The sequence below is a fragment of the Centroberyx affinis genome, unplaced genomic scaffold (genome assembly GCF_046629955.1).
Source record: "Centroberyx affinis isolate AG114_WGS23_722 - 3 ecotype Tasmania unplaced genomic scaffold, CSIRO-AGI_Caff_v1 ptg001434l_1, whole genome shotgun sequence".
In the NCBI taxonomy this organism is placed as follows: domain Eukaryota; kingdom Metazoa; phylum Chordata; class Actinopteri; order Beryciformes; family Berycidae; genus Centroberyx; species Centroberyx affinis.
In genome coordinates this window covers 627345-650151 of record NW_027279909.1, presented here as the reverse complement: position 1 = coordinate 650151, position 22807 = coordinate 627345, and the positions used below count along the sequence as shown (strand labels likewise).

General features: G+C 41.6%; 1 protein-coding gene across 1 annotated transcript in view; it reads right to left on the bottom strand.

Annotated features, from left to right (window-relative positions):
• Positions 1 to 968: 968 nt before the first annotated feature.
• The window catches only part of hpse2 (heparanase 2), a 55670-nt gene continuing 33831 nt past the window's right edge, over positions 969 to 22807 (bottom strand). Inside the window, exons 6-12 of the mRNA XM_071526627.1 lie at positions 19745 to 19792; positions 12543 to 12636; positions 11498 to 11604; positions 11161 to 11275; positions 6909 to 7054; positions 4469 to 4615; positions 969 to 1131 (exon numbers count right to left, since the gene is read on the bottom strand). Coding sequence (XP_071382728.1) covers positions 969 to 1131; positions 4469 to 4615; positions 6909 to 7054; positions 11161 to 11275; positions 11498 to 11604; positions 12543 to 12636; positions 19745 to 19792 — 820 coding nt within the window. The remainder of the gene's footprint in view (positions 1132 to 4468; positions 4616 to 6908; positions 7055 to 11160; positions 11276 to 11497; positions 11605 to 12542; positions 12637 to 19744; positions 19793 to 22807) is intronic.

The following is a 22807-nucleotide window of genomic DNA, read 5'->3' as shown; positions in this document are numbered from 1 at the left end:
CACGTCAAACAAGGACTAGACAGACACATCAGTAGCATTATCAATAAAACACATGCTTATACAAACTCACGCATGCACACACACACACACACACACACACACACACTCACACATACACTCACTTAGTCCAGGCATGGCCACACACACTACGGTATTTTCTCTGTGGAAAGGATCAAGTCAAACTCAAGTTGACTTGTTTATGCTTCAGCAATTCTGTTCAAAGTTTTCTCTCATTCTTTTTTTGTCTGTCGGTCAGTGAAAAATTCAGAAAAAAAAAAAGATTGCATAAAAGGAATGCTCTTGGCATGAAGGTGACCCATCCTAGGTTTGACGATCCAAGACAAGAAAATAAAGCCTAATTGAAAAAGAGGATGTGGCCTTTTTTTGACATTGCATTTCATTTCTGTTACCACAAAACACAAACTTCATACAAAAGGTACAAAACAATACAAAACAACATTACTGTCCATACAAGTCTTATAGCATATGAGGAATAGTTGAGGAAAGCAATTAAAAGGTGTTCAGTGCAACCCTTGTTATGTGCGAAGGGCAAGTCTTTCTGCGCTGGAGCAGAGAACAGAGGAGGGGAGGAGCTGGGCTCTTCTCTGCTTTGGTGAAAATGGCGGTGATGTGATGAGATGGGGGTCGGCGTGAGAGGCGTCAGGACAGACGCTTCAAGATTAAAGGATCTACCATTAAAAGCCAAGGAATGGCAGGATGACCTAAAGAGACCCTTCAACCAGAGGACTGTGTTCAAGCCATCCACCCTGCTTCAAAACAACTTCCTTTCAGGGGTCAATATAGCATCACATTTCTTTTATTTAGGGGTAGATTCTCTTATTGGGCATTGGGTCAAGCAGGAGTTTGAGAATACAGATGTAGATCAGGTGAATGGGTGGCTGGAGGTGAATGGGTGGCTGGAGGTGGGTGGGTGGGCGGTTCTGATCGTCAGGGGTGAAGGGTCAACATTATCTTCGGCAGGCATATGCATTGATGTTTTTGATGACGTAGAAGCCTATGGTCATGGGAGGCATCGCTATTGTCCGTCCAGCCCTCAACGTCCTAGGCTTCAACTCCGGGAAAGTCTCATTGTCCACCATGAGCAGCTTCTCCCCGTTCAGCTGGATGTGTCTGCAAAGAAAAGAACATGGGAAATACAGTCCGCACAGACAGAGAAAACACAAACAAGATACACAAGCTATAGAGATAGAAAGAGCTGGTTCTTTGAGTCAACATGGCATCAGCTGAGTGAGATACAGTCTGCCTATGTGGATTAACTGTGCTTAGAGTGTGTATTATGTATTATGTATATGGATTATTGAGTTTTCAAGCTATCATTCCCAATACCAAGAGGTGCTAATGTATCAGTGCTGGTTGTCAAACTTCAAATGAAGAACACTGCTTATAGCTCTCTGAACCTCTAATGGCACAGTGAGAGGGTCTTTTATGTAGAAAGAGGAAGGCAGAAGGACTAGTCCCTCTGGATTTTCCATCTGCTTGACAAAAGACGGCAAATCCAAATCCATTCTTGCACTTCCTCTCTGTAAATTTTACGATGCAGCAGGTTGTACACTTGGGGGCGCTACAGTTACAAAATTGCAATTTCAAGATTGCAACTCTCTTTATGTAGCAGGAATGTCTTGCAAACTATCAATAGTCAAACCGCAACACTCCCTCCATAAATGGTTTTAATTTAGTCAATTGCACAAAACAGTAAAATCTAAACAATTACAGAAAGAAAATTGGAACATAATAATAATAATAATAATAATTCCCCATGCTCCTTCATATGGCCTTTGCCTGTGACACAGGTGGCCGCTGTCTGAGAGCAACAACACTGTAGTATTTTATCTTCAATGCCAAAATGTTACATCATAAAAAAAAACAAACAGGAAAACAACATAAGTAGGGTGAAACAATTCTAAAAACCAAGTGCATTTTTCTAACATTTACTCTGGGCGGAAAATGATTTTCTAATTGAATTAGATGCTGTATGGGGGTAATTGAAAAATGCTGCTAACCTGAACAACAGCTTGTTAAGTACATGCTGACATGCAGCCGTCTGATTCCAGGAGGCAAAACTTTCCACTCTCTCATCATTGGTGAAGAGAATTAGCTGCTGCTTGTCATTAGGACATTAACAGCTTCATTAGCCAATTCTTTCTTTCTTTCTTCCTTCCTTCCTTCCTTCCTTCCTTCCTTCCTTCCTTCCTTCCTTCCTTCCTTCCTTCCTTCCTTCCTTCCTTCCTTTCTTTCTTTCTTTCTTTCTTTCTTTCTTCCTTCCTTCTTTCTTTCCTTTCTTTCTTTCTTTCTTTCTTTCTTCAATGACATGGCATCAATGATATATTGGTAATAATACTGTTAAAAATGTAACGTGAAATGTAAGGAAAACCAGTATTACTAAAGATTAGCTACATCCACAGTTTTACTAGTAACTTATGATGCATTCCGCACACTGGTAAGTGCATTATGGGCATATTAAACAGATTATTATCGTAAAAAAACAAACAAAAAAAACAATGCAAAACAAAAGATGGCACAATAGATTATAAAACATTATGAATCCAGTAGAACTATGTGACTATATGAAACACGCTCCATTAACATTTGAGAGGGACCACTTGTGTTCCATTTTGTTGGACCACAAAACGATTTAAAAATGCATTCTTTCTCTGAAATCTATGCAAAATAGTACATAACCCGTACTATAATTATGATTTCTTTGTAATGCATTTTATCATGCTCTAATGTGAAATAATGTACTCATATTGTGTTTGTACTGTTTCCTTTAATGTGTGGCTCTTCATGCGGTTGATATTACCATTATTCCATTATATTTAATCCATTAATCTATCATAATATACATTTTAAACTTTACAAAAATATACAATTTTACAGCCAATTTTTAAGTTTTAAAATTTTAAAGATAGGCTGTAAAATGTTAGGTAAACCTCAAATTAAATAAAATAAATAAAATCAAAGTTAATAAGGTGAATACTGTGGGCTATAATGAAATTACAAATAACTCAATTATGCAGTTTTGCTCCACTGAAATGTTCAAAGCTTTCCTATAACATACCTTGGCCTATACACTTGGCCACACTTAGGAAGTTCCACTACTCAGTTCACACATTTATAGACATCTGGTGTTGCTAAATTCCTAATAAAAGTACTGCACTGCATGCAGTAAGGTAAAGCACTTAGGGCCTGAAACAGGCCCATCGCTCTGCCCCTTACTTTACTCTCATATTAATTATCCTGCAATCCTGTTCTAACACCTCCAACATCCTCCATCATTACGCTGTTATTGAAGGATCACGCCTGAGTCTCCATTAAGGGCCTGTGTAGGTGTCATGTAACGCAAACACACACACACACACACACACACACACACACACACAAACACACGAGTCATTAGGCTGTTATTCCAGGATTTGAGGCTCAGGCCTGAGACAGAATAACAGGCCGGGAGTTTAGAGAGGAAAGGCGAGGGGCAGAGACAGATGGTGTAAACTTTTATTTTAAGGGACCATTTAATCAAATAGGCCTTATATTGCCTTGTTACATAAGGTGTAAATCATAGTGAAAATGAGGACAGCATAGAGAGGTAAAATGGCGTGAATATAAAAGGAAGTGAATAGCCATTGATAAAACATCTGTGTTGGGCTGTAAAAACAGGTCCGTATTACAAGGGAAAGCAAACTCCTTGGAACTCTGGGAAGGGTTCTGGGCTCAGCGGATGTTTCTTATCATAACTTAGTTGGCCAGTTTCAGTTTCAATAAACCAGGACAACATATTACGACAGTCTGACAGTACGACTGAATGAACAGTTAGACTTAATGGTTCTTAACTGCAGCGGTGAAAGTGACATTTAGGGTTTGCCAACTGTATTCTTTGTGTGTGTTCGGTGCGCTCAGACATGCATGATGTAGATCAGACAGGAGAGGAAGAGGAGACGTTGATGTGTGTGTGTGTGTGTGTGTGTGTGTGTGTGTGTGTGTGAGGGAGGTGAAGTTGTTTTTGAACGAAGTTGCTTTTGAACTTGTACTTTTACAGCCTTGTATAAATCAATTCTGTTGCACTTTTCCGAATCCCTATTCCTCATCTCAATATCTTTCAGGCCTTTGCAAAATAATTATTGAGCACGTTCACAGGGGAAATCAAAACTCTTTCGAGAAAATCCTTCATTCCGTTTTTTTTCCACAGCAGCATTGACAGGACTTTGTTATGGTAACCTGGGTCTTTCACTAGTGCAGTTGTGCTGTTTGGTCAGCGTGTGGAACAGGATACTCTATAAGAAGACCACATTGTTGTTTGGATAGAAAACAGTTGTGCGATGCCAGTGTGCATGTCTGTGTATACGTACGTGTGTGTGTGTGTGTGTGTGTGTGTTACAGAGAGGGAAAGAGAGAGAGAGAGAAAGAGAGAGAGAGAGGGAGAGAGAGAGAAAGAGAGAGAGAGACTAACTTGGCTCGCAGTCCGTCGGTGCCGTAGGGCTGCAGCAGGTACTGATGGACAGTCTTGTTCCGTAAAGTTCCCGCCAGCTTGATTTTCTTTCGTGATCGATGCAGATTGATGATGTAGATTGTTATGGACCCTCTCACATAATTGTGACTGGGACATGGAGAAAAAAAAAAATCGAATCAAAAAACGACAGCTTGATGAACAACATTGATGAACACGCTTATTTTTCTTTACTGTCGTAAAGGAGATAAGGACACAACTAAAAAAAATCTTATCCCTCTCCACATCTGTTAATGGGGATTCATTATATATTACGTTGCCATGTGGAATAAAATTCTCTATAATTAAAGATGACTACAAAGAAAGAAGAGTCTTTGATATTGTTATCACATATCACTGTGATAGAATCAAACCGCAGCTCCTTGATCTAGTCCGGATCAAAAGGCTTACATAAAATTAATAAAGTAAGATAAAGCATGCTCGATATGGAAATTCCATTAAGCAGCGAGTTGTCCTTTATCATGATCATCTATATTTAGTATGAACTATATTAAACCGCCATTCCGAAGCCCTTATCACCCCTATAAGCCTAGCTGAATGAGCAAATCTGCGTCTCTTTTACAGTATCCAATAGTAAAACCTGTCGCTGTGCAGTCAAGGATCAGATGAAGGGTGTGAACGGGACGGACAACACTTCTTGAGTTACACAGACAACAGTGTTTGAGTCCCTCTCCCGAGAGCAAAGCGCTGGGGACACAACCTGATAGGGATATTGGCCAAAGGTAAATAACTAAGCAAGACAGATAAGGCAAACATGATAAAATCTAATAAGGGGCCAGATATAAAGACAAAAACAACACAGCTGTAGTGAATACCACATGTCTGCCTCGGTGTTCAGGGTCAGCGCTGTGCTTCGGCTAAACGGTCTGGTAGACATCTCTCCCAGTTACCACCTCCACGCTCTCATATCTCTAACAGTCTTGGCTTTCTGCTCGATGGTTATCTCTTCCCCTTTCGGGCACAGGGCGAGCCGTGTATTTGATTAAACCTGCAAGACTGCTCGTGTTCAATATTGTTACCGGGAGAAATAAAGTAGTGCATTGTTGGTGAAAAAGTCTGCGCGTCTGGCACTGTGTTAAACTCTCGGAGCCACCGTTTCTGAGAATCGCGGACCGTGTCTCCGAGCGATAGATCAGATGGTCAGATAGGGGAAGAGATAATGACCTCGCGGGCCTTTCAAACGATGAGGATCCAAGGCATCCAAACCAGGAACGTAAACAAGTCTCGATGCCGTTTGATGTTGGAGCATCAGTGGAGAGTGAAAAAAAATGCCATGCAAACCACTAAATGGGGTAAAAGGGCACATATCTCATTTGTTTTCAACCGCTCACTGGCTAAGCACATTCATTGTGTTTGCTATCTATTACGGTCAAACCGCAAAGACTACAATGGTCCGTCCACTTAAGGGCTCACTGTATAAAACCACTAAGTGGCAGAAATAATGTCAGCCAAAGTGGGTTTGGATTCAAGACAGATTGGTTAAGTGCCCGACTGTCTGATCATATGAGTCTGGGGCCGATTGGTATGTTGAGGCGAGCTGAGTGGCATGGCACGCCACGGACGCCTCCGAGCTCCCACATTCACCCTGCCAGGTGGCTGTGGGAACACACTTGTTGATTATGAACTATTTCAAATATCTGCGTTCATGTCATTGGGCCTCATCACTAGGTTACAGCTGTGTGTGTTGGTTATGCAACGCTTGCTCATTCGCCATCTATTGCCCATCTATCCACCATTTATCTGAGAGATGCTCCACCTGTAAACGAGCCCCGTCTAGAGAGCGAGGCCGTAAGTCTAGCCTGGTGCTGACAGCCACCGGCCTGGGTTAAACGATAACCTTGAACAGGCCATGGTGGCACTCTTTATCTCTTCCCTGCACAGACCGCCTTATTGTCCCTCCCCCTCCCCCCAAATGCCCCCCTCTAGCCAATCCGAGACGGGATAAAGGCCTAGCACACCTTTCAGCGGCTCTTTGACGGCAAGGAGACAGCCCCCACGCACCTGATAAGTGATACCCGTTAAATTTTATAGACTTTGCGCTGTGAATGAGCAGATGTCTGTAGTCTGGTTATTTATGGGAAGCCGAATGGGCTGGCTGGGGATTCTGTTCTTACCCACCAGGCACTGAGCCTCAGGTGCCTGGAGGAGGACACAGGGAGTAGAAAAACAGCAGTCTGTTTTCTGTCAAAATCTTCGGGGCCATTCCCAAAGCATTGCTACACATGACTAATGGGCTGATAGGACGAGTACATTGTAAGTCGCTTTGGAGAAGACCGTCAGCCTCAAATAGCACGTTTATTTTCAACAGATCGTAGAATATAATGTACACTCATGTTATCATGTCTGATGATACTGTGGAGTCCATGGAGGCTGAACTGCTTACTTGTAGAAGCTGGTGCAGTGGGCGTAGATGCGGAGCTTGTCTCGTATGACCCGGCCCGGCCGCGGTTTCCTCTGCAGTCCAGCCACCCGCACAGCCAAAACCCTGGGACCAACCAGCCGCTTGAAGACCAGAGAGAACCAGTAATCCTGTAAGGTCAACAGCAACGCATACATTCACGCATAGACACACACACACACACACACACACACACACGCCATGATATTTATGCCAGTGGATTACAAATGTCTAGTTCTATATCATTGTAATGCCCAGTATTCACCGGACTGGCATTTAAAGTCACAATGCAAAAACAAGTTTGGAAAGCAGAGGATGAGTGAAAGACCGCTGGGCCAGTCTCACTGCTAGGAGATAGTTTCAAAGCACTGCCTACTACTGTGCCTTTAAATGCAAGAGCCAATCCGATGTGAGGATTTTTATTGAAAGAGACCCCCTAATACAGCAATAGGGGATTCCACTGAGAGGGAATATTGCTAAAATCTCTGCTTTGTTTATTCAGCCATGGAATGGACTGACAATTTTAGAAACAGATAAAGTTTCACAAACTGTGGGAATTAAGAATGTGCCAACAAAGCAACTCGTCTGTGGCATGACTACGATACGGTGCCAAAGAAAAGTGAAGTCCACACAAACGCGAAGTCCAAATTTTATGTCAACATTTTCATACCCAACATTTTGTTGTAGCTTTTTGTGCCATGTAATATGCCACATGATATCTAACAACTGTTGACCCATTTAGAATTGACAGGCCTTAAATATGACATTTTTACAAAATATTATGCTCCATCATGAATTGCTGTTTTATGTTATCATTGTTGAGTGGTCCACCATACTGTGTCTCTCTCCATAGACTACACAGACTCAACACCTCTCCGAGAGGCTCGGAACAACATGTGTTCCTCAGGAAGTTCCCATGCAATCCTGCATATGGCAACATTTAAGGGCTTCTTTTTTCCATGCAGGCTTTAACTTAATTTGCTGCCCAGGCATCGGAGAGCAGAGCACAGTATAGCACTGTATAGTGTAGGCCACAGGCAGAGGGATGGATGGATGAATGTACGGCCAGAACTGTGATCTATGATTATTACATACTGTATGAAACAAAGAACAGTTCTGAGACTGGAAGAACAGAAGTTTTATTTGTGCAAGATGGACGGTGCGATGCTATACTCTTGCTTTGTATTCAAATTTCAAAACTACAGTCGGAGAAATTATCATTACATGGACACATTTTAAACTGCAACCATGATGGGATCCGTGACCGGAACAGCAATCTGCGCGGCATAAAAGTGAATTTGCAGCGCTTTGAAATATCAGCTGAGCTCCTAAAACCTCAATGGTATGTCTGCCTGCCTGCCTGCCTGCCTGCCTGTCTGTCTGTCTGTCTGTCTGTCTGTCTGCCTGCCTGTCTGTCTGTCTGTCTGCCTGCCTGCCTGCCTGTCTGTCTGTCTGCCTGCCTGCCTGCCTGCCTGTCTGTCTGTCTGTCTGCCTGCTCATCTCTCATCTCTCATCTCTCACTCTCTCTCTGTCTTTCTTACTAGATAGACTGACAGAAAGACATCCCATGCAGGCACAACCAGAGCAACATCGCCATCACTCTCAGTTCCTAAATCAAATGTCTGTGGTCTAGACAGTTAGACAGACAGACAGATAGACCATGTAAATTAGGAACCTGGACAAGCAAGGGATCAAAAAAACAAACCTTTTACCAGAGATCAATCAAACCGACTAGTGAACAGTTAACCTTTAGCATCTAGCTAAACAGGGTAAATGAGTCCGTCTGCCTGGTTGAGACCTTGTTAATTCCTAAGCATTCCAAGATCAAAGTGTGAGGTTACATCATTAGGCTGGATCCAGTGGGAGGTAAGACATTTTTCAGTGTTTTCAATTTAATTCTTGAAGAGGTTGTGCAGTATGCTCTAATTGGCTTGCCTGTAATTAAATAAAGAGACAACAGCCGTAAAAAATGAAGACAGAAACACTCGTCTAGTTAGTAGCATGGTAAAAAGATGTACAAGCACACGCACCATATGCTTGTGGTCATGAGTGTGTGCAAGGCAGAGGACCTGAGATGGATAGTGAGAGATGGCTGTGAGAACCGAACCGGTGCTGATTGACTCAGGCCATCGTGGAGAAAACCGTAACGTTCAGATGTATGAGCGCAGCCATAGCTAAACATAACATTAAGGTTCCATCTCCCACTTTGTGTCTGACCAATAAATCATTGTTTAGAGTCTGTGAGAGTTAGACAACATTATTCTATTTGTCTCAGATTTGTTTTTGTTTTTTTTCAATACTGGAAATTAAAGGATGTGCATGCAGTCTCTTTTCAGACATGAACAATAGGCCTTCTCCTATACTGCCATACACAAAATACTGGCATTTCTAACCCTCGCAGCATGAAGGAGCCATCTCAGAGAAGGACAACTGGCAATCGGAGTTGATAACCCGCCCCTGGGGGGAGACACAGACAGGGACAGGGACAAAAACAAAGCCAGACGGGGAAAGAGAGTATGGATTGGGACGGAAGAGATGGAATAGCCAGGTAGGAGGCCAGGAAGGAGGGATGAAAGGATAGTGGAAAGAGGCGAAGTGGTTGAGTCGGTGAAGTGGGTCAGGGGCTCGACTGGATTCAGCATCTACCAATGGGGAGTGATCCAGGGGGAAGGGGCCAGACCATAAATTTCCCAGGCGGAGGACAGGTTGGCCCTGCAGTGAATTCTCTCAGCAGGTAGGCTGGTGCAGCCTTCAGACATCCAGCCATGTTAAAAGCATTGTGATCCTAGCGGGAGGCCATCATTCCCCAGAAAAATAATGGAGCGGAAGAGGGAAGAAAAATGAAGCCATCTTGATTGTTTTTTGATCTCAAAGGTGGAGTGAGACAGAAGAAAGCACATACACTGGATAGTAATAATGAGGACTTTTGTGAAAGATTATTGACAGATTTCGCAGAAGTGATTATTGCATGACCAGAATTACTTTAGTGGTTAAAAATGTCATTGCCTAACCTCCCTCTATTAGCTGTTTTTAAGCAAAATAAGAATAAAAGAAATCCCAGTAAAAATAGCATTCACACTTGTTATAATAACAACAAGTGTGAGATATGTGCCTTGATTCCATCATCTTTATCCTGCAGTGTGGGAGCAGTGATTTAGCTGTGTTTAATGTAAACCACCCAGCCCTGTTCAAGCGTCACTTTAAAACATTCTCGCAATTCTCTTTAGACATCCACGAGTCTGTGTGTGATAAATCTTTTTTATGAACTTGGCACGTGGTAGCATTTTATCGCTGCTTCTCACACCTTGGATCAACTGAGATCCCTCTTTCCTTTATCTTACTTTTCTTTTTTCCAGCACAAATGAAATCTGTTAAGTTAAGTACTAAGACAAGACAACGTTTTATCCCACTTCTAAAATACATAAATAACCAATGACCATGTTGTTCTAACCTTGAATGTAATAGAAGAACAGTAGTTTCTCTGAAATATTTATCATTTAACTGTCTTCTATGCCTCTGCATACCTGCCCAGGGCTAACACATGTATTTCAGTTATTCTAGGACATCAGGATATGCTGATAATGTAAAACCAGGATAATGAACAGTTAATGAACAATGCTTGCATTTAACATTGATTAAGAAACAGATAAGTCACTAGCAACCAATTCTCATTTAGGCTGCATTATATCTATTAGCATTACATGTCCATTTCAGGTGGCTGATAGTGTGGACTAAGCTTGCTGCACCCCTGTCCCAGCATGGTCCAGTCCCAGCCACAGAGGAACCCAGGACTGGCCAGTTCCATTTCACACAGTGTTGCAGGGGATTTTATTAACATGCCTGTGCATATCAGCGTCTCAGGTTGCAGATCTCTCACCGGCCGACCGTTCCACACAGAGAAGCACACAGTTGTGATGGGGGATGAGGGGAGCAGTGACACTGTCCTGAGCTACTGACAAAGGGCTAAGGTTACATGGCATTTCACCCCCGCATCTAGCCACTCAACACCACTAAACGCCTTTCATCTCAGCTAATAGCTCCCACGGGAAAGAGCGAGAGGTGCCAGAGAGCCAGGCTGGAGAAAACGTCCAGAGAGCTAACAGGGTTGCAACCCGGGCTCAGGTCAGATCCACATCAGTTCATCGGGGTTTGAGACGTACATGTGAGCACTGGGAATATGAACCGATAACCATTCTAGCCCTTGTTGAAATGAATGAGAGAGACTGGCGAGACTCACAGGCAAAGGGTTGAATTGCTGGTCCACAAGGTGTGTGTAGCCGTAGTCGAAGAATGAGTGACGTAAGACAACATCAATCCCCTGCACAGCAGCCATACCCAGCGTGTTCATCCACCTGCAATATAAAGCACATACACAGGAGATTTAATTAGCAGTGCTACAGTGGGTGCCTGTGATTATGACGCATGTAAATATGTTTTTCTGACCAATTGTGATCTTATGCAACCTTTTAGCTCATTGTTATTAAGTCAGGTTATTTAAAGAGGACATTGCAATATTAGTTCTCTTAACAGGTATGGTGCTTTTTCTAAGAAGCTCAGGTATGCTCAGTACTTACAGAAAGCCAGCAGCGTATGTGTCAGAGAGATTATTGGTGCCTCCTGCCCATGCTGGCCCCACTCCACCCAGCCACACCTTCTTACCAGGAGCATGTGTGTTCACTACCTGTGATGAGAGAACGAGAGCAAAAAGTGTTTCAACAGAATCCATGCTTGAATCAACTTTGTGACACACTCACTGCCTTTCAGCTCAGTGCAAGCGACTTCAACACATCTCATTCATTCTAAATCACTTCAAGGACCATCAGGAGAATTGATTTGTTGTTGATTTGTTGATTTTCTAGGAGTAACCCAGTTAAATTCTCACTGTGTTAAGGATTTATTTTTCTTGCTCTGAAGTCCTGCCTGACACCGACTGAATCTTAATGGCTCTGGTAGCTGGCTGCAAGCCATCACAGCTGGCAACAAAACAGTTATACACATGCAAATATCCACAGACACATAGACTCATGCGCGCACAAAAACACAAACACAGACTCAAAAAAAAAACCCTGACCTCATAGACTTTGGCTGACCATCTAATAAAAACCCATTGCTATTGTATTTCTTTGAATGTTTTGTGTTGGGAGTAAAAGTTCTTGGGAATGATCACTCCTTTTGTCCTAAGGCATGAGAGTGCTTTGGCACTGATCGTCCCTTGAAACTCAACAAGTCTGCCACAGCAGCTAGTGTTGATAATATTACCTCACCGTGGACACGGCCCACTCGCCCTGAGGGCTTACACTTGCGCTTCGCACATGTGGTTGTATGCTCACAAAAGCAAGCCGAGATATAAACTGATACATAACTTGGCAGAATCTACAGAAAAGCATATACTGTATATCTCAAGATGTGTAAAAACGAGCCATTTCTCCACATTCTCCCTTAAGGTGGTTTGCCTCACCTGATGCAAGACAGGGATAAGACTTATGAACTAAAATATAAACTATGACATATAGACCTTACATTCAGCTTATACTGAATGGAATATGAAGCGCCATTTCAGAGCTGGATGAACTGGATATATTGTAAATATTTAGGAGTGGAAGTTGATAGCTTCAGTACCTTGATGACCTTAGTGATCTGCTCAGTCAGTGTGTCCAGCAGACGAGTCTTTAAGAAGTCCTCCACTCTGTTCACTCTGCCATCCATGTAATAACTGTAAGGGAAATGCCAGAGCATTGTCAATGTACACTCTGTGCATAGTCTACAGCACTGTGAGCAACAAACATATGCTTGTACAGTCCCACTGCGGAGTGATACTGAATGACATAACCTTCATTTTGATCCTACATAACTTAAATTCTATTTGGCAAAATTTTAAATCCAAATCATGAAGTATCATTTTCAGTGGTTTCATAGATGTAGTACACAATAAATCATTTGACTACAACAACTATGATGAACAGGGACTGACATATTACATAAATTATACTTTCTCATACTGACAATCCATTTTCTTGTTAAAATGTGGGATTGCATAAGTGAAGAGTTGGAAACAAAGAGATCCCAAATTCAGACGGAACGAGTGAGACGTCCAGCTGCGGAGACTGTGGGTATGTGTGTGTGTGTGTGTGTGTTTGTTTTGGTGTGATACAGAGACGGTGAGAGACACTGAGTGAGCGAGATGATAATGAGAGATGATGTTGAGAGAGGATGATGAGAGCAGAAGTTACCGGGCGTTTGTGCCAAGGGCCTGAAGAGCTTCACTTTGGGCAAACACAAAGCTTCTCCAAGAGGCCGAGAGAGTGGAAAACAAGACAGCAGCTCAGACTTGCCCTTCTAATAAACAGGATCACTACGCTCTACAGCTGGAGGCTTGGCTGCTTCCAAAGGACATTGCACAATGTGGAAACACCACACATTCTTCTCCATGTTTCAGGTATCATTGACATCATATTTATACAGCAGAAACCTATCTCATTCATCATCTCATCAAGTCTTTTAAAGTAGTACTGAGTCTTAAAATCTTATTTTGCTTAAAACAAATGAAAAAGAAATCTGCTAATGGGATGAGATGATTTCACAGAAAATCATCTTGTTTCCAGTGTCATTCTCTGGAGTAATCCACCTGATTTGTTTTGAGCTACTGACTTTTGTTTCTAGAAAATTCCTGAAACATAAGAAACAAGTGGAGTTCTCTCACCCCGCTGCTAGAATTTTTCACTTGTTTAAAGAGAAATAAGATTTTAAAACTAAATATGAGACTACACAACTTGTTAAGGTGAATATTTTGAGGTGCACATTTTAGGAATTTAGCTGACTTTCTTACCCAAAGTGGCTTACAATAAGTAAACAGAAGAATGAGCAATCATGTATTACCAATACTGCTCCCAGTTGCCACGGAATAAAGAGTTGCTTGCGACAACATTACAAAAAAACAGCACTGATATAAAACAAGAAATTTACATAGCTTCTTCATGATGACTCAGACGCTTGAACAGCGTACAATATCAACAAAATGCGCCAGAGAATGTCCTGTCCCACAGACAGGAGGAAAACCACTCTAGAGTGAAACCACGGATCTCAGTGTCTGAGGCACTCAAGTAGAAGTGAATGATCAACCGTGTCAAAAAAAGATTTAGGAGGGCTAAAACAGAAGATTTCCCCACATCAGCCACTAAAAGCAAGTCATTCATCACTTTAAGAAGAACTGTCTCAGTGCTTCAGTGCCATGAAGAGCTCCAAAACCATATTGAAAGTTCTCAAAGAAACCATTGCTGCTCATAAAAGTAATTGATTGGTTAGCTACTATTTTTTTTTTTTCCAAAAATTTGGGCAGGAATGGTAATTTAGAGATTTGTCTGAAATATTTTTAGGGAATGCTGGTCAAGAGTAGGTTTCTTAAGGAGAAGTTCAACAATAGCATTTTAAAGTAGGGACCATGCCAGTGGTTCAGGAGGAATTTTTTGTAGTTAAAGGATAAGGCTGGTGTTTTTTAATGCATTGCTTACCGTCAACAAATCCTATGAAAATAACAAAATCAGCAATGCGTTTGCTCTACTCCCGTTACTTTCTGACTTCCTGTGTAGCGTTTTTAGCTGTCAACCCCGAAGTAATTGGCTCCAATTGTAAGCTAAAAACCTTGAAATACAGCTCACAAAGACATAGTTTCAATTTAAAAAATCGCTAACTGTTACCATGAAAAGTCAGACTGTTGTAGTTATTACCAAATCAAATTCAAATGGGAACAAATTCTTCATTACGCCGGGGACTATTTTCGGTGCTACAGAGCTACTTTCCTGAGATCGCAAAGTGTTTACAGCCGGCTTATTAAGTTGTTTGAGGAAAATATTAAGTTGTTTGAGGAAAAAGTCGGCTGGCCCGGTGCATCGCGATGATGAAATATGCTGCCCAGAGCAACGGCATGGCTCTTTGACGTGTTTTTAATCGTTTTTTTAATACAATGGAGTTCTATGGCTGCTGGGACATGACTTCATTGGGCACCGGCTACATGGACAAGATTTGCTGGCAAAACAAAATCATTGCTGATTTTGTTATTTTCATAGGATTTGTTGACGGTAAGCAATGCATTAAAAAACACCGGCCGTATACTTTAAGATATACAGGCAAAGCATTTCCAAGACTGCGGCAGACTATGAAGGGCATGGTGTGAAGAAATAAAAACAAAATAACACAAAATAAAATTCTAAAACAGAGGACAAACCATGAAACCCTTAAATAAGAAGGATGATGTCCTTTGGAAGTATTTGGAATAGTCTGTAAAAACAACAAATGTGCCATTGAAGTTGCCGAGAAGAGGGCTGAATTTTATTTAAGGACATGGGGTGAAGGAGTGTTGCAATCTTAGCCACATTGTGGAACATTGTTGAATATTTAGTGACAGTGTTGGAATAGTGTTGTATAGTGTTGGAGGCCAGCTCCTGGCCTCACACTATACACAGCACAAAGGTTAAGCCATAGCTCTACACAGTTGACTTGGTTATCCTGTCATCTATCCAGAGGGCTCATAATAATTCTCAAGTCCAGATCCCAGGGAAACAAATACCAGTTCATATATGGAGGACATATTAAAAGACAGTACAAGTTATAGCTATCTTGGACTGGAAATCAGTACCATGTGAGTTTTGGCTTATTAAAAAATACAAGTTGGGTGGTTCACTAGAGCAGATAGTCCCATAAAGAAATGCTTTAAAATAATTGTTACAGGACACAGAGGCCTGTTTTAAATATTTCAACTAGTATACTGTAGGCCATTGCATGGTATTCATAAAAATGCTCCAAGCCAAGCTCAGAGCAGAACTACGACTTTTCCCTTTGTGCGTACAAAAACAGACGTAAAACTGTAGCAGCCAGACTGACCAGAATCCCATCAAATGCAAAGCTTTAATGAGCAATATGTTCTCATGTTGGCAGACAAAGATCCATTTGGTCAGCTTGTTTTACACAATCCTCACTGACCACCAGCACCACATCAAGGTTCACCCAGTAAAAAAAACTATTCAGCACCAAATTAACACATAAATACCATACAGACTGGAAAAAGAGCTAAATCTGATGGGTGAAACATCTAAAGCTACAAAACTCATTAAAAGTATCCAGATGGAGGAGAAGGGATGGTGAATGAATGAGTTCTGTCAATGAAGGAAATGGAGAGAGAAGTGAAGAGAAGAGAAGAGGAGAGGAGAGGAGAGGAGAGGAGAGGAGAGGAGAGGAGAGGAGAGGAGAGGAGAGGAGAGGAGAGAAGAGAGGATAACAAAAGTAGAGAGGGGAGAAGAACAGGGAAGGATGGAGGGCACATGAAGTGTCAAGGAGTGATGTATTCCTTGATGTGGAGCAGCAGGTTATCATCAGATCAGTCTATACTAAACGGTTGAAGGATATGTAGCTGCCCCGGGGGAATCCCATAACGAAATTTACAATCCTACTGACACGTGGACTGTAGAAAGGAAGAGAACACAAATCTCCATTATCTCTGCTTTCTCTTGCCAGCTGTAAATAACCAGCACCCAGTGCGCTCTGGCATGCACCACTGCTGTCACCACTCAATCTGACGTGCGTGGAACAGGGAGAACGTGAGTACAAGACATCATCCTGCCCCGTTTAAAATGTTGATAGGTCAGTTGACGAAAAGCGACACAGACGAGCATGCAGCCCCTTTTGTGAAAAAGTACGAACACTTTCAGGTTCACTTTCTGGCCAACTTACAAAATCAGAGATCATAAAAGTGAACTTTTCACTATCACTTTAACTTCGTTGACCCAGGGAAGATTTGCTGAGCACTGCTGAGTCTTGTTCAGCATCGCTGTGTTTCACACTGATTCATGTTCACACCTAGCAGCAATCCAGCACTAGTGGGGCAGTTGGGGTTTATGTGTCTTGCTTAGGGGCATCTAATTAGCAATTGTGGAGGTGAGGTGTGTCTCATTCACTTCCCTTGCCCATATTTTCCCAGCCAGGATGTAAACTGGCTCTGGTCACTCACTTCTCACTGGCTTACTTCTCTCACCATTAAAGGAATAGTTCACCCAAAAATGAAAATTCTGTCATCATCTCCTCCCCCTCATGCCAGTTGAAACACAGGTGAAGTTTGTCCATATAACACACAGGGAGGTTGCAGCACAACTCCATAGCAGCCTTCTCCAAAACAACTGAAGTCAGTGGGGACCAGTTCTTCAGAGTTCCAAAAAGACCTACAGTATATTTACACCATAATTTAGTGCTAATCTTAACTACAGCTGATTGATTTGCTACAAATAATGGTGTATAGGTCTTTCTATTCATAATGTGATTGTTTGGCTGTTTTTGTTTTGGAACTCTAAAGAACAGGTCCCCACTGACTTCAGTTGTTTTGGAGAAGGCTGCTACCAAGTTGTGCTGGCAACCTCCCTGTGTGTTATATGGACAAACAAATTTCACCTGTGTTTCATTTAGCAGAACAAAGGAGTCCCGCACACTGTCTACTTCACTTGCAATTAGAAAAGATTTATTGGGAACAACGTTTCGGTACACAGACCTTTATTAGGTTATTATAACCTGATGAAGGTCTGTGTTGCAATTGCAAGTGAAGTAGACAGTGTGCAGGAGTCTTTTGTTCTAGTACAGTCGGCCCATGGTCTTCTCCAATGCACCTGTCGATCTACAGGTGTGCATAAGTTCTGCTCCTTACCTGTGTTTCATTTGGCATGAGGGTGAGTAGATGATGACAGAATTTTCATTTTTGGGTGAACTATTCCTTTAAGCTGCTGCCACCCCTGGTTAGTCAAGGCATAAAATATCCAGTATGATAAATGTTTGAATTGTGCTTAAGGTTAGGTGTATGATTGACTTACTAAATAAAAAATATTTCTAGGTCAGGAGGTAGCAGCCAACTCGAAGTGCCTGGAACAATCACAAAAAAATGCTCTGAAAAAAAAAAAAGTTCTAGATGTGGGTATACGGGTGCAAAAACTCTCTCCCTATTGCAAAAAAAGAATAATAATGTGATAGCACTTAGAAAAATAAGTCAAGTGAACACACACGCTCGGATGAAATACCTCATAGGAGAAAACATAACACCAAAAGCCAGAAAGAGAGAGAGAGACAGATGGAGACAGAGAGAGACAGACTTAAGATGATGCTGAAATAAATTCTAACCGTTTGATCAATTAATTCACAAAGGAGAAAGCAGTAACTGAGACAAGATACTGTAAGTGTAATTGCAGGCCTATCAGCAGCATCCACACCAAGCTCATGACATTAAGGACTCTTTAAAAATACTTAAAAAAATTTGCATCTCGAGTCGAGACTGTCTACTGCTCCCCTTGATCTTGTGTCTTCACTCTGAAACGATGTGAAACTGTGCAGGGCCAAGTTTAACTGGCTGCTGTGCTCACTCGTATTCAGATTGAAGCCTTACAGGTTGTGTAAAGCTCTTTATAGATGTTACAAACAAATCATTTCAGCCCTTTTATTATGTACAATACATTACATAACATGAATAGAATCTTGTTTCTTTCCGTGACGGATGGTCACGTGTGAAATTTAAACGTGAAAAAAAACAAAACCTGTCACAGATAATGCAAACCACATATCAATTTCTCATTTCTCATCAATTCACCACAAAACCAGCATGTTTCACCACGACGAGCTGTAACAGAACACCTTTGGGTTTAGAGGAACCTTGAGCCACAGACTTACTGTCTAGCAAATCCTGGGCTCCTCTAAACTAGTTTTAATGAGTGCTGCATTTCCAGCTCACTCAATTTGATTCAAAATAACTTTAGCCAGCTGCAGTGGAGGGAAACCTATGTAGTAGACGTGTTAATGAGTGGTCTCCATTTTTATTAGCTTGGCTTCTTTTGTAGAGGTCAGAGTTTCTGTCACGCAGTCTGGTTAGACTGGAATCTAGTTCTCTAGTGTAAAACAGGCTAATTGACAGAGAGAATGAGCCAGAGCATATGGTTTGATTTTAACAGTGTGGGTGGTGTTTTTCTAAGCCTTACTGACACCCCTTCCTCCTTCCGTTTCTTCTAATTAGACCTGACCTTGGCCTTAATGACTACTCACTTGCTCACACAGGGCGGGACTGTGTTTAGGTGTGTGTTTGTACACATTTCGTGTGTATGTGTGTGCGTGCGTGTGCACCCGAATGTGTGGAATGCAACTAATGATTCAGAGGAAATATGAAAAAAGAAAAATTGATCAAAACATGTGATATTGTGTCTGTGAGGAAGATATAATGTAAACATTTGACGGAAGTATAGCACTTCTGCACTTTGCACTTCATATTCAGCGATAAAAAATAAAAAGTAATATATTCTATCTATGCCTGTATGAAAAGGAATTTTTCCTGGCTTTAAGTAGTGCGCAGATTTTTCAAAACCGAATACATTTCATATTTCTGGGATAAAAGCACCTGCTGTTTAGCATTATTGATGGATTAAGGTGTTGCACCTTTTTCTAGTTTTTGTTTGATCAAAACAATATTGTGTTCATATGCATTCCTATGTGCAATGGATGAGGGGCAGGTGTTACTAATTTAACACACCCCAACTCTCTTGCTCTCTCTTTTGCAGTTGGTATTTGCAGAATACAGAGAAGCTACTACACTTTGTGGTACAATCATGCAGCTAATACTCTCTCTCAGTAACAATTTTAGTGATAGTTATGATACAAATAGTTTGCTGCTGACATATACAGTATCATATACAGTATGTGGTGTGATGCCGCCGGAAACCAACATGCCCTGTGTAGTTAAGCTCTACATTGTGTTTTTCCTAAGAAAAAAACGTAATATATGATAGAAAAAAGGGTAAAATACCTACTGTTGCCACGTAACTGCATCTATAACCGAGCCAGCATTCTTCATGAACCTGAAATTGACAAAAAACAAAACAAAAACAGAATTAATCAATCAATAGATCTTCACCTGAATGCTCTTATTCTGTGCTGATACATTAAATGAACCACAGTTTAGTAAAACATTGGGACAACTGCACTTTAATTATGTATTTGATCTGTTTCTGCAGCCTGAAGAATGTGTTTTCAGTTGGTTAAATTCAAACCCCAAACATCACTTGAAGATAAAAAAAAAACATGCTGGGAACCAAGTCTGCCCTTTTAGAGTAAATGGACTCTGTACACAAACACAAATTTAACCCATAAACAGACCTTCCTCTTGAGCCTGTGCATGTGTGCATTTGTGTGTGTGTGTGTGTGTGTGTGTGTATGTGTGTGTGTGCAGTTGCCTAGTCTACCTGACCAAAGCGCTCCTTATTTGGGGGTAACCGCCTGTCAGACATGCCCAAATCCCCGTCTCTAAACAGCATGTCACAGAAACACAACTTTCACCGCTCCAGCTTGTTTAGTCTGTCTGCCTCTGATATTTGGACCGTTAAGCAGTCCAGTGTCCACTTAATCTGGGTTCCTGAGAGCAGCAGAGTGGTCAGGCTGTCAAACACAAGAGCCACCCCCCGTAACAGTGTCAAACACACAAGAATCACCTCGTCGTTAAATTTGACACCCGTGACCCACGGACACTCCAGCTCTCTTCCACTCCATCTTCCTACTCCTGACTCCTCCTCTTCTTACTATTCATCTTCCACATCCTACCTCTCCTCTAAGCCCCACTGTTCATCAAACTGTCTGTAGCACAAGCCATATTAATCTTTCCCGTTTACAATCAGGTGGTAGATACAATAGACACACACACACGAACACACACCCGCCCGCCCACTCGTTTTATTTATGATTGAATTAGAAATGCCAGTACCCACTGAGATACAATTCCTAATGGTTTCATTGATGTAAGTAGCTGAAGTGCATACTCGAGGGAGACCCATATCAAATTATACTGTTCCATTATGTCATCCAACTACCTGTCAAAATGTGTGCTGTTGCAGGGAAGATTCAGGCTAAGATAAGTTGAGACATTACAGTAAACTGCAGGAGAGTGTGCTTGTGTGTGCGTATGCGCACATGCGTGCTTGTGTGTGTATATGTGTAAAAGCTCTGTAATTTTAGCACGCAAGAGTTTAATTTTATGAACTCTATTTTGGTTGAAAGGAATGCTGTTGCCCATTTATTTAACAATGCTAGTTAAAGCTAGAGGTATACAGTACTCCCCCCCTTGTCACTCCTAATTGTCTTCGTACCTGTGTATAGGCATGTTTTATAAATCTCCCTTGGCTTAGAGTTGATGGTTTACTGCACAGGACTCCTTATCTACTCAAAAATCATGTAGTGCATAGCTGTGTTTCTCCTGTATTCATTAGCAGTGGCAGCCCCCCTATACTAGATACCTGTCCTCACTATGGGCCTGATTCAGACCTTGACTAAATCGCTTTTTGTAACTATTTATATCCCATTTGATGGCTTTGGAGTATGCAGATTTCTTGTTTTACTTAAGCAAACCGATAGGAGCACTAGACATACTGCAGGGTTTTAGGTGTGTAAGGAAAAGAAAGGAGCATACAAATGACATTAGGTCAAAGTCAGAATTTGTGCATCATAATGAGAAAGTGGACACACATTGATTTACATATTCATCACCTCAAGTGTACATCTTGCCAGAGGCCACGTGTTCCTGCATGTAACTTCAGAGTCAGTACAGTGGGCCAGGTGCATAAAAAACGTCAAGGTCTGAATCAGATCCTAAAATGATTTTTGATGTTTGATGTTTGTTGTATGCCTTGGTGCAAGTTAAATTTTCTATTAGACACATTATAGTCTCGAACTATAATGGGAAGACTATATGTTAAGGCTAAGACAAGACAATATAATTTGGTAAGAGTTAGAGATACACTGTATATGCTTGACAAGAAAGTCTATGAAACATACACTTCTGTAAGCAAGTGAGGTCATAAGAAAGACATGAGAGATCATATGAAAGTGTTTGGCAGTATGTCATTTAATCTTGTACTCTTAATCTTGAGTCTTAAACTCTTTTTATTCCTAAAACAAGTGAAAAAATCTGTTAAATGGGATGGGATAATTTCATTTTTTTCCAATGCAAATAAACTTGCTTCAGTAAATTTCTTGTGTCATGTGTCATGTTCTTGATATTGGATCTGCCTTTTTCTGTATTGTTTCATGATAGTGACACTTCATTTCTAGAAAGTTTTTGAAACAAGCATCAGGGGAAAATCTGAAAATATCTCACCCCACTGGCAGAATTTTTCACTTCTTTTTAAGCACCGGTAGGTAAGTTTTACAAGCTGACATTTTGGTTGAATTAAGCCAAGTAATCCTATTTGCTTTCAAAGTAAATCTTGTGGCTTGGGCATCTGGCCAACTGAGGTAAACTTTAGAGCAAGAAGAGCTTCACTCTGAGCTGTCAATCACCTGCACGCTCATTCCCCATTGGCTGGCTGGGTAGTGGAGGGAGGGGAGAGGGGGAGTTAGGGGCGTTCCTCTTCCTGTTTTTCTTCAAACTTATACCTACCACGGCTTTAAGAAAAATACTATTTTAAGACTAAATATGAAGCTTAAATGCCTTGTTAAGACGGGTGTTTTTTGCAGTGTTGAGGTATGACACTATGACATAGGATAGATGCACTATATGAGACAGTAGGTGGAGAGAGGTAAGAGAGAACAGGCTGTAATTGTGAGAAGGCTGTTAGATGAGCCAGCAGACTTAAACCAATGGTGGAGCTTCTGTAGGGGGAGAGGGTAAAGCGAGCAGGTGGGACATTGTGCCGCCACGCTATCAATCGGGTGACACTTTATTTAGGCTGACATAGTATAACTGGAGCTGAGACCCTGGAACCTGCACAGTGGAACTTCCATAAACACTGAACACCACTACACTACTCTGTGTGTGCGTGTGTGTGTGTGTGTGTGTGTGTGTGTGTGGTGTGTGTGCGCGTGCATGTACGTGTGCACAGTGA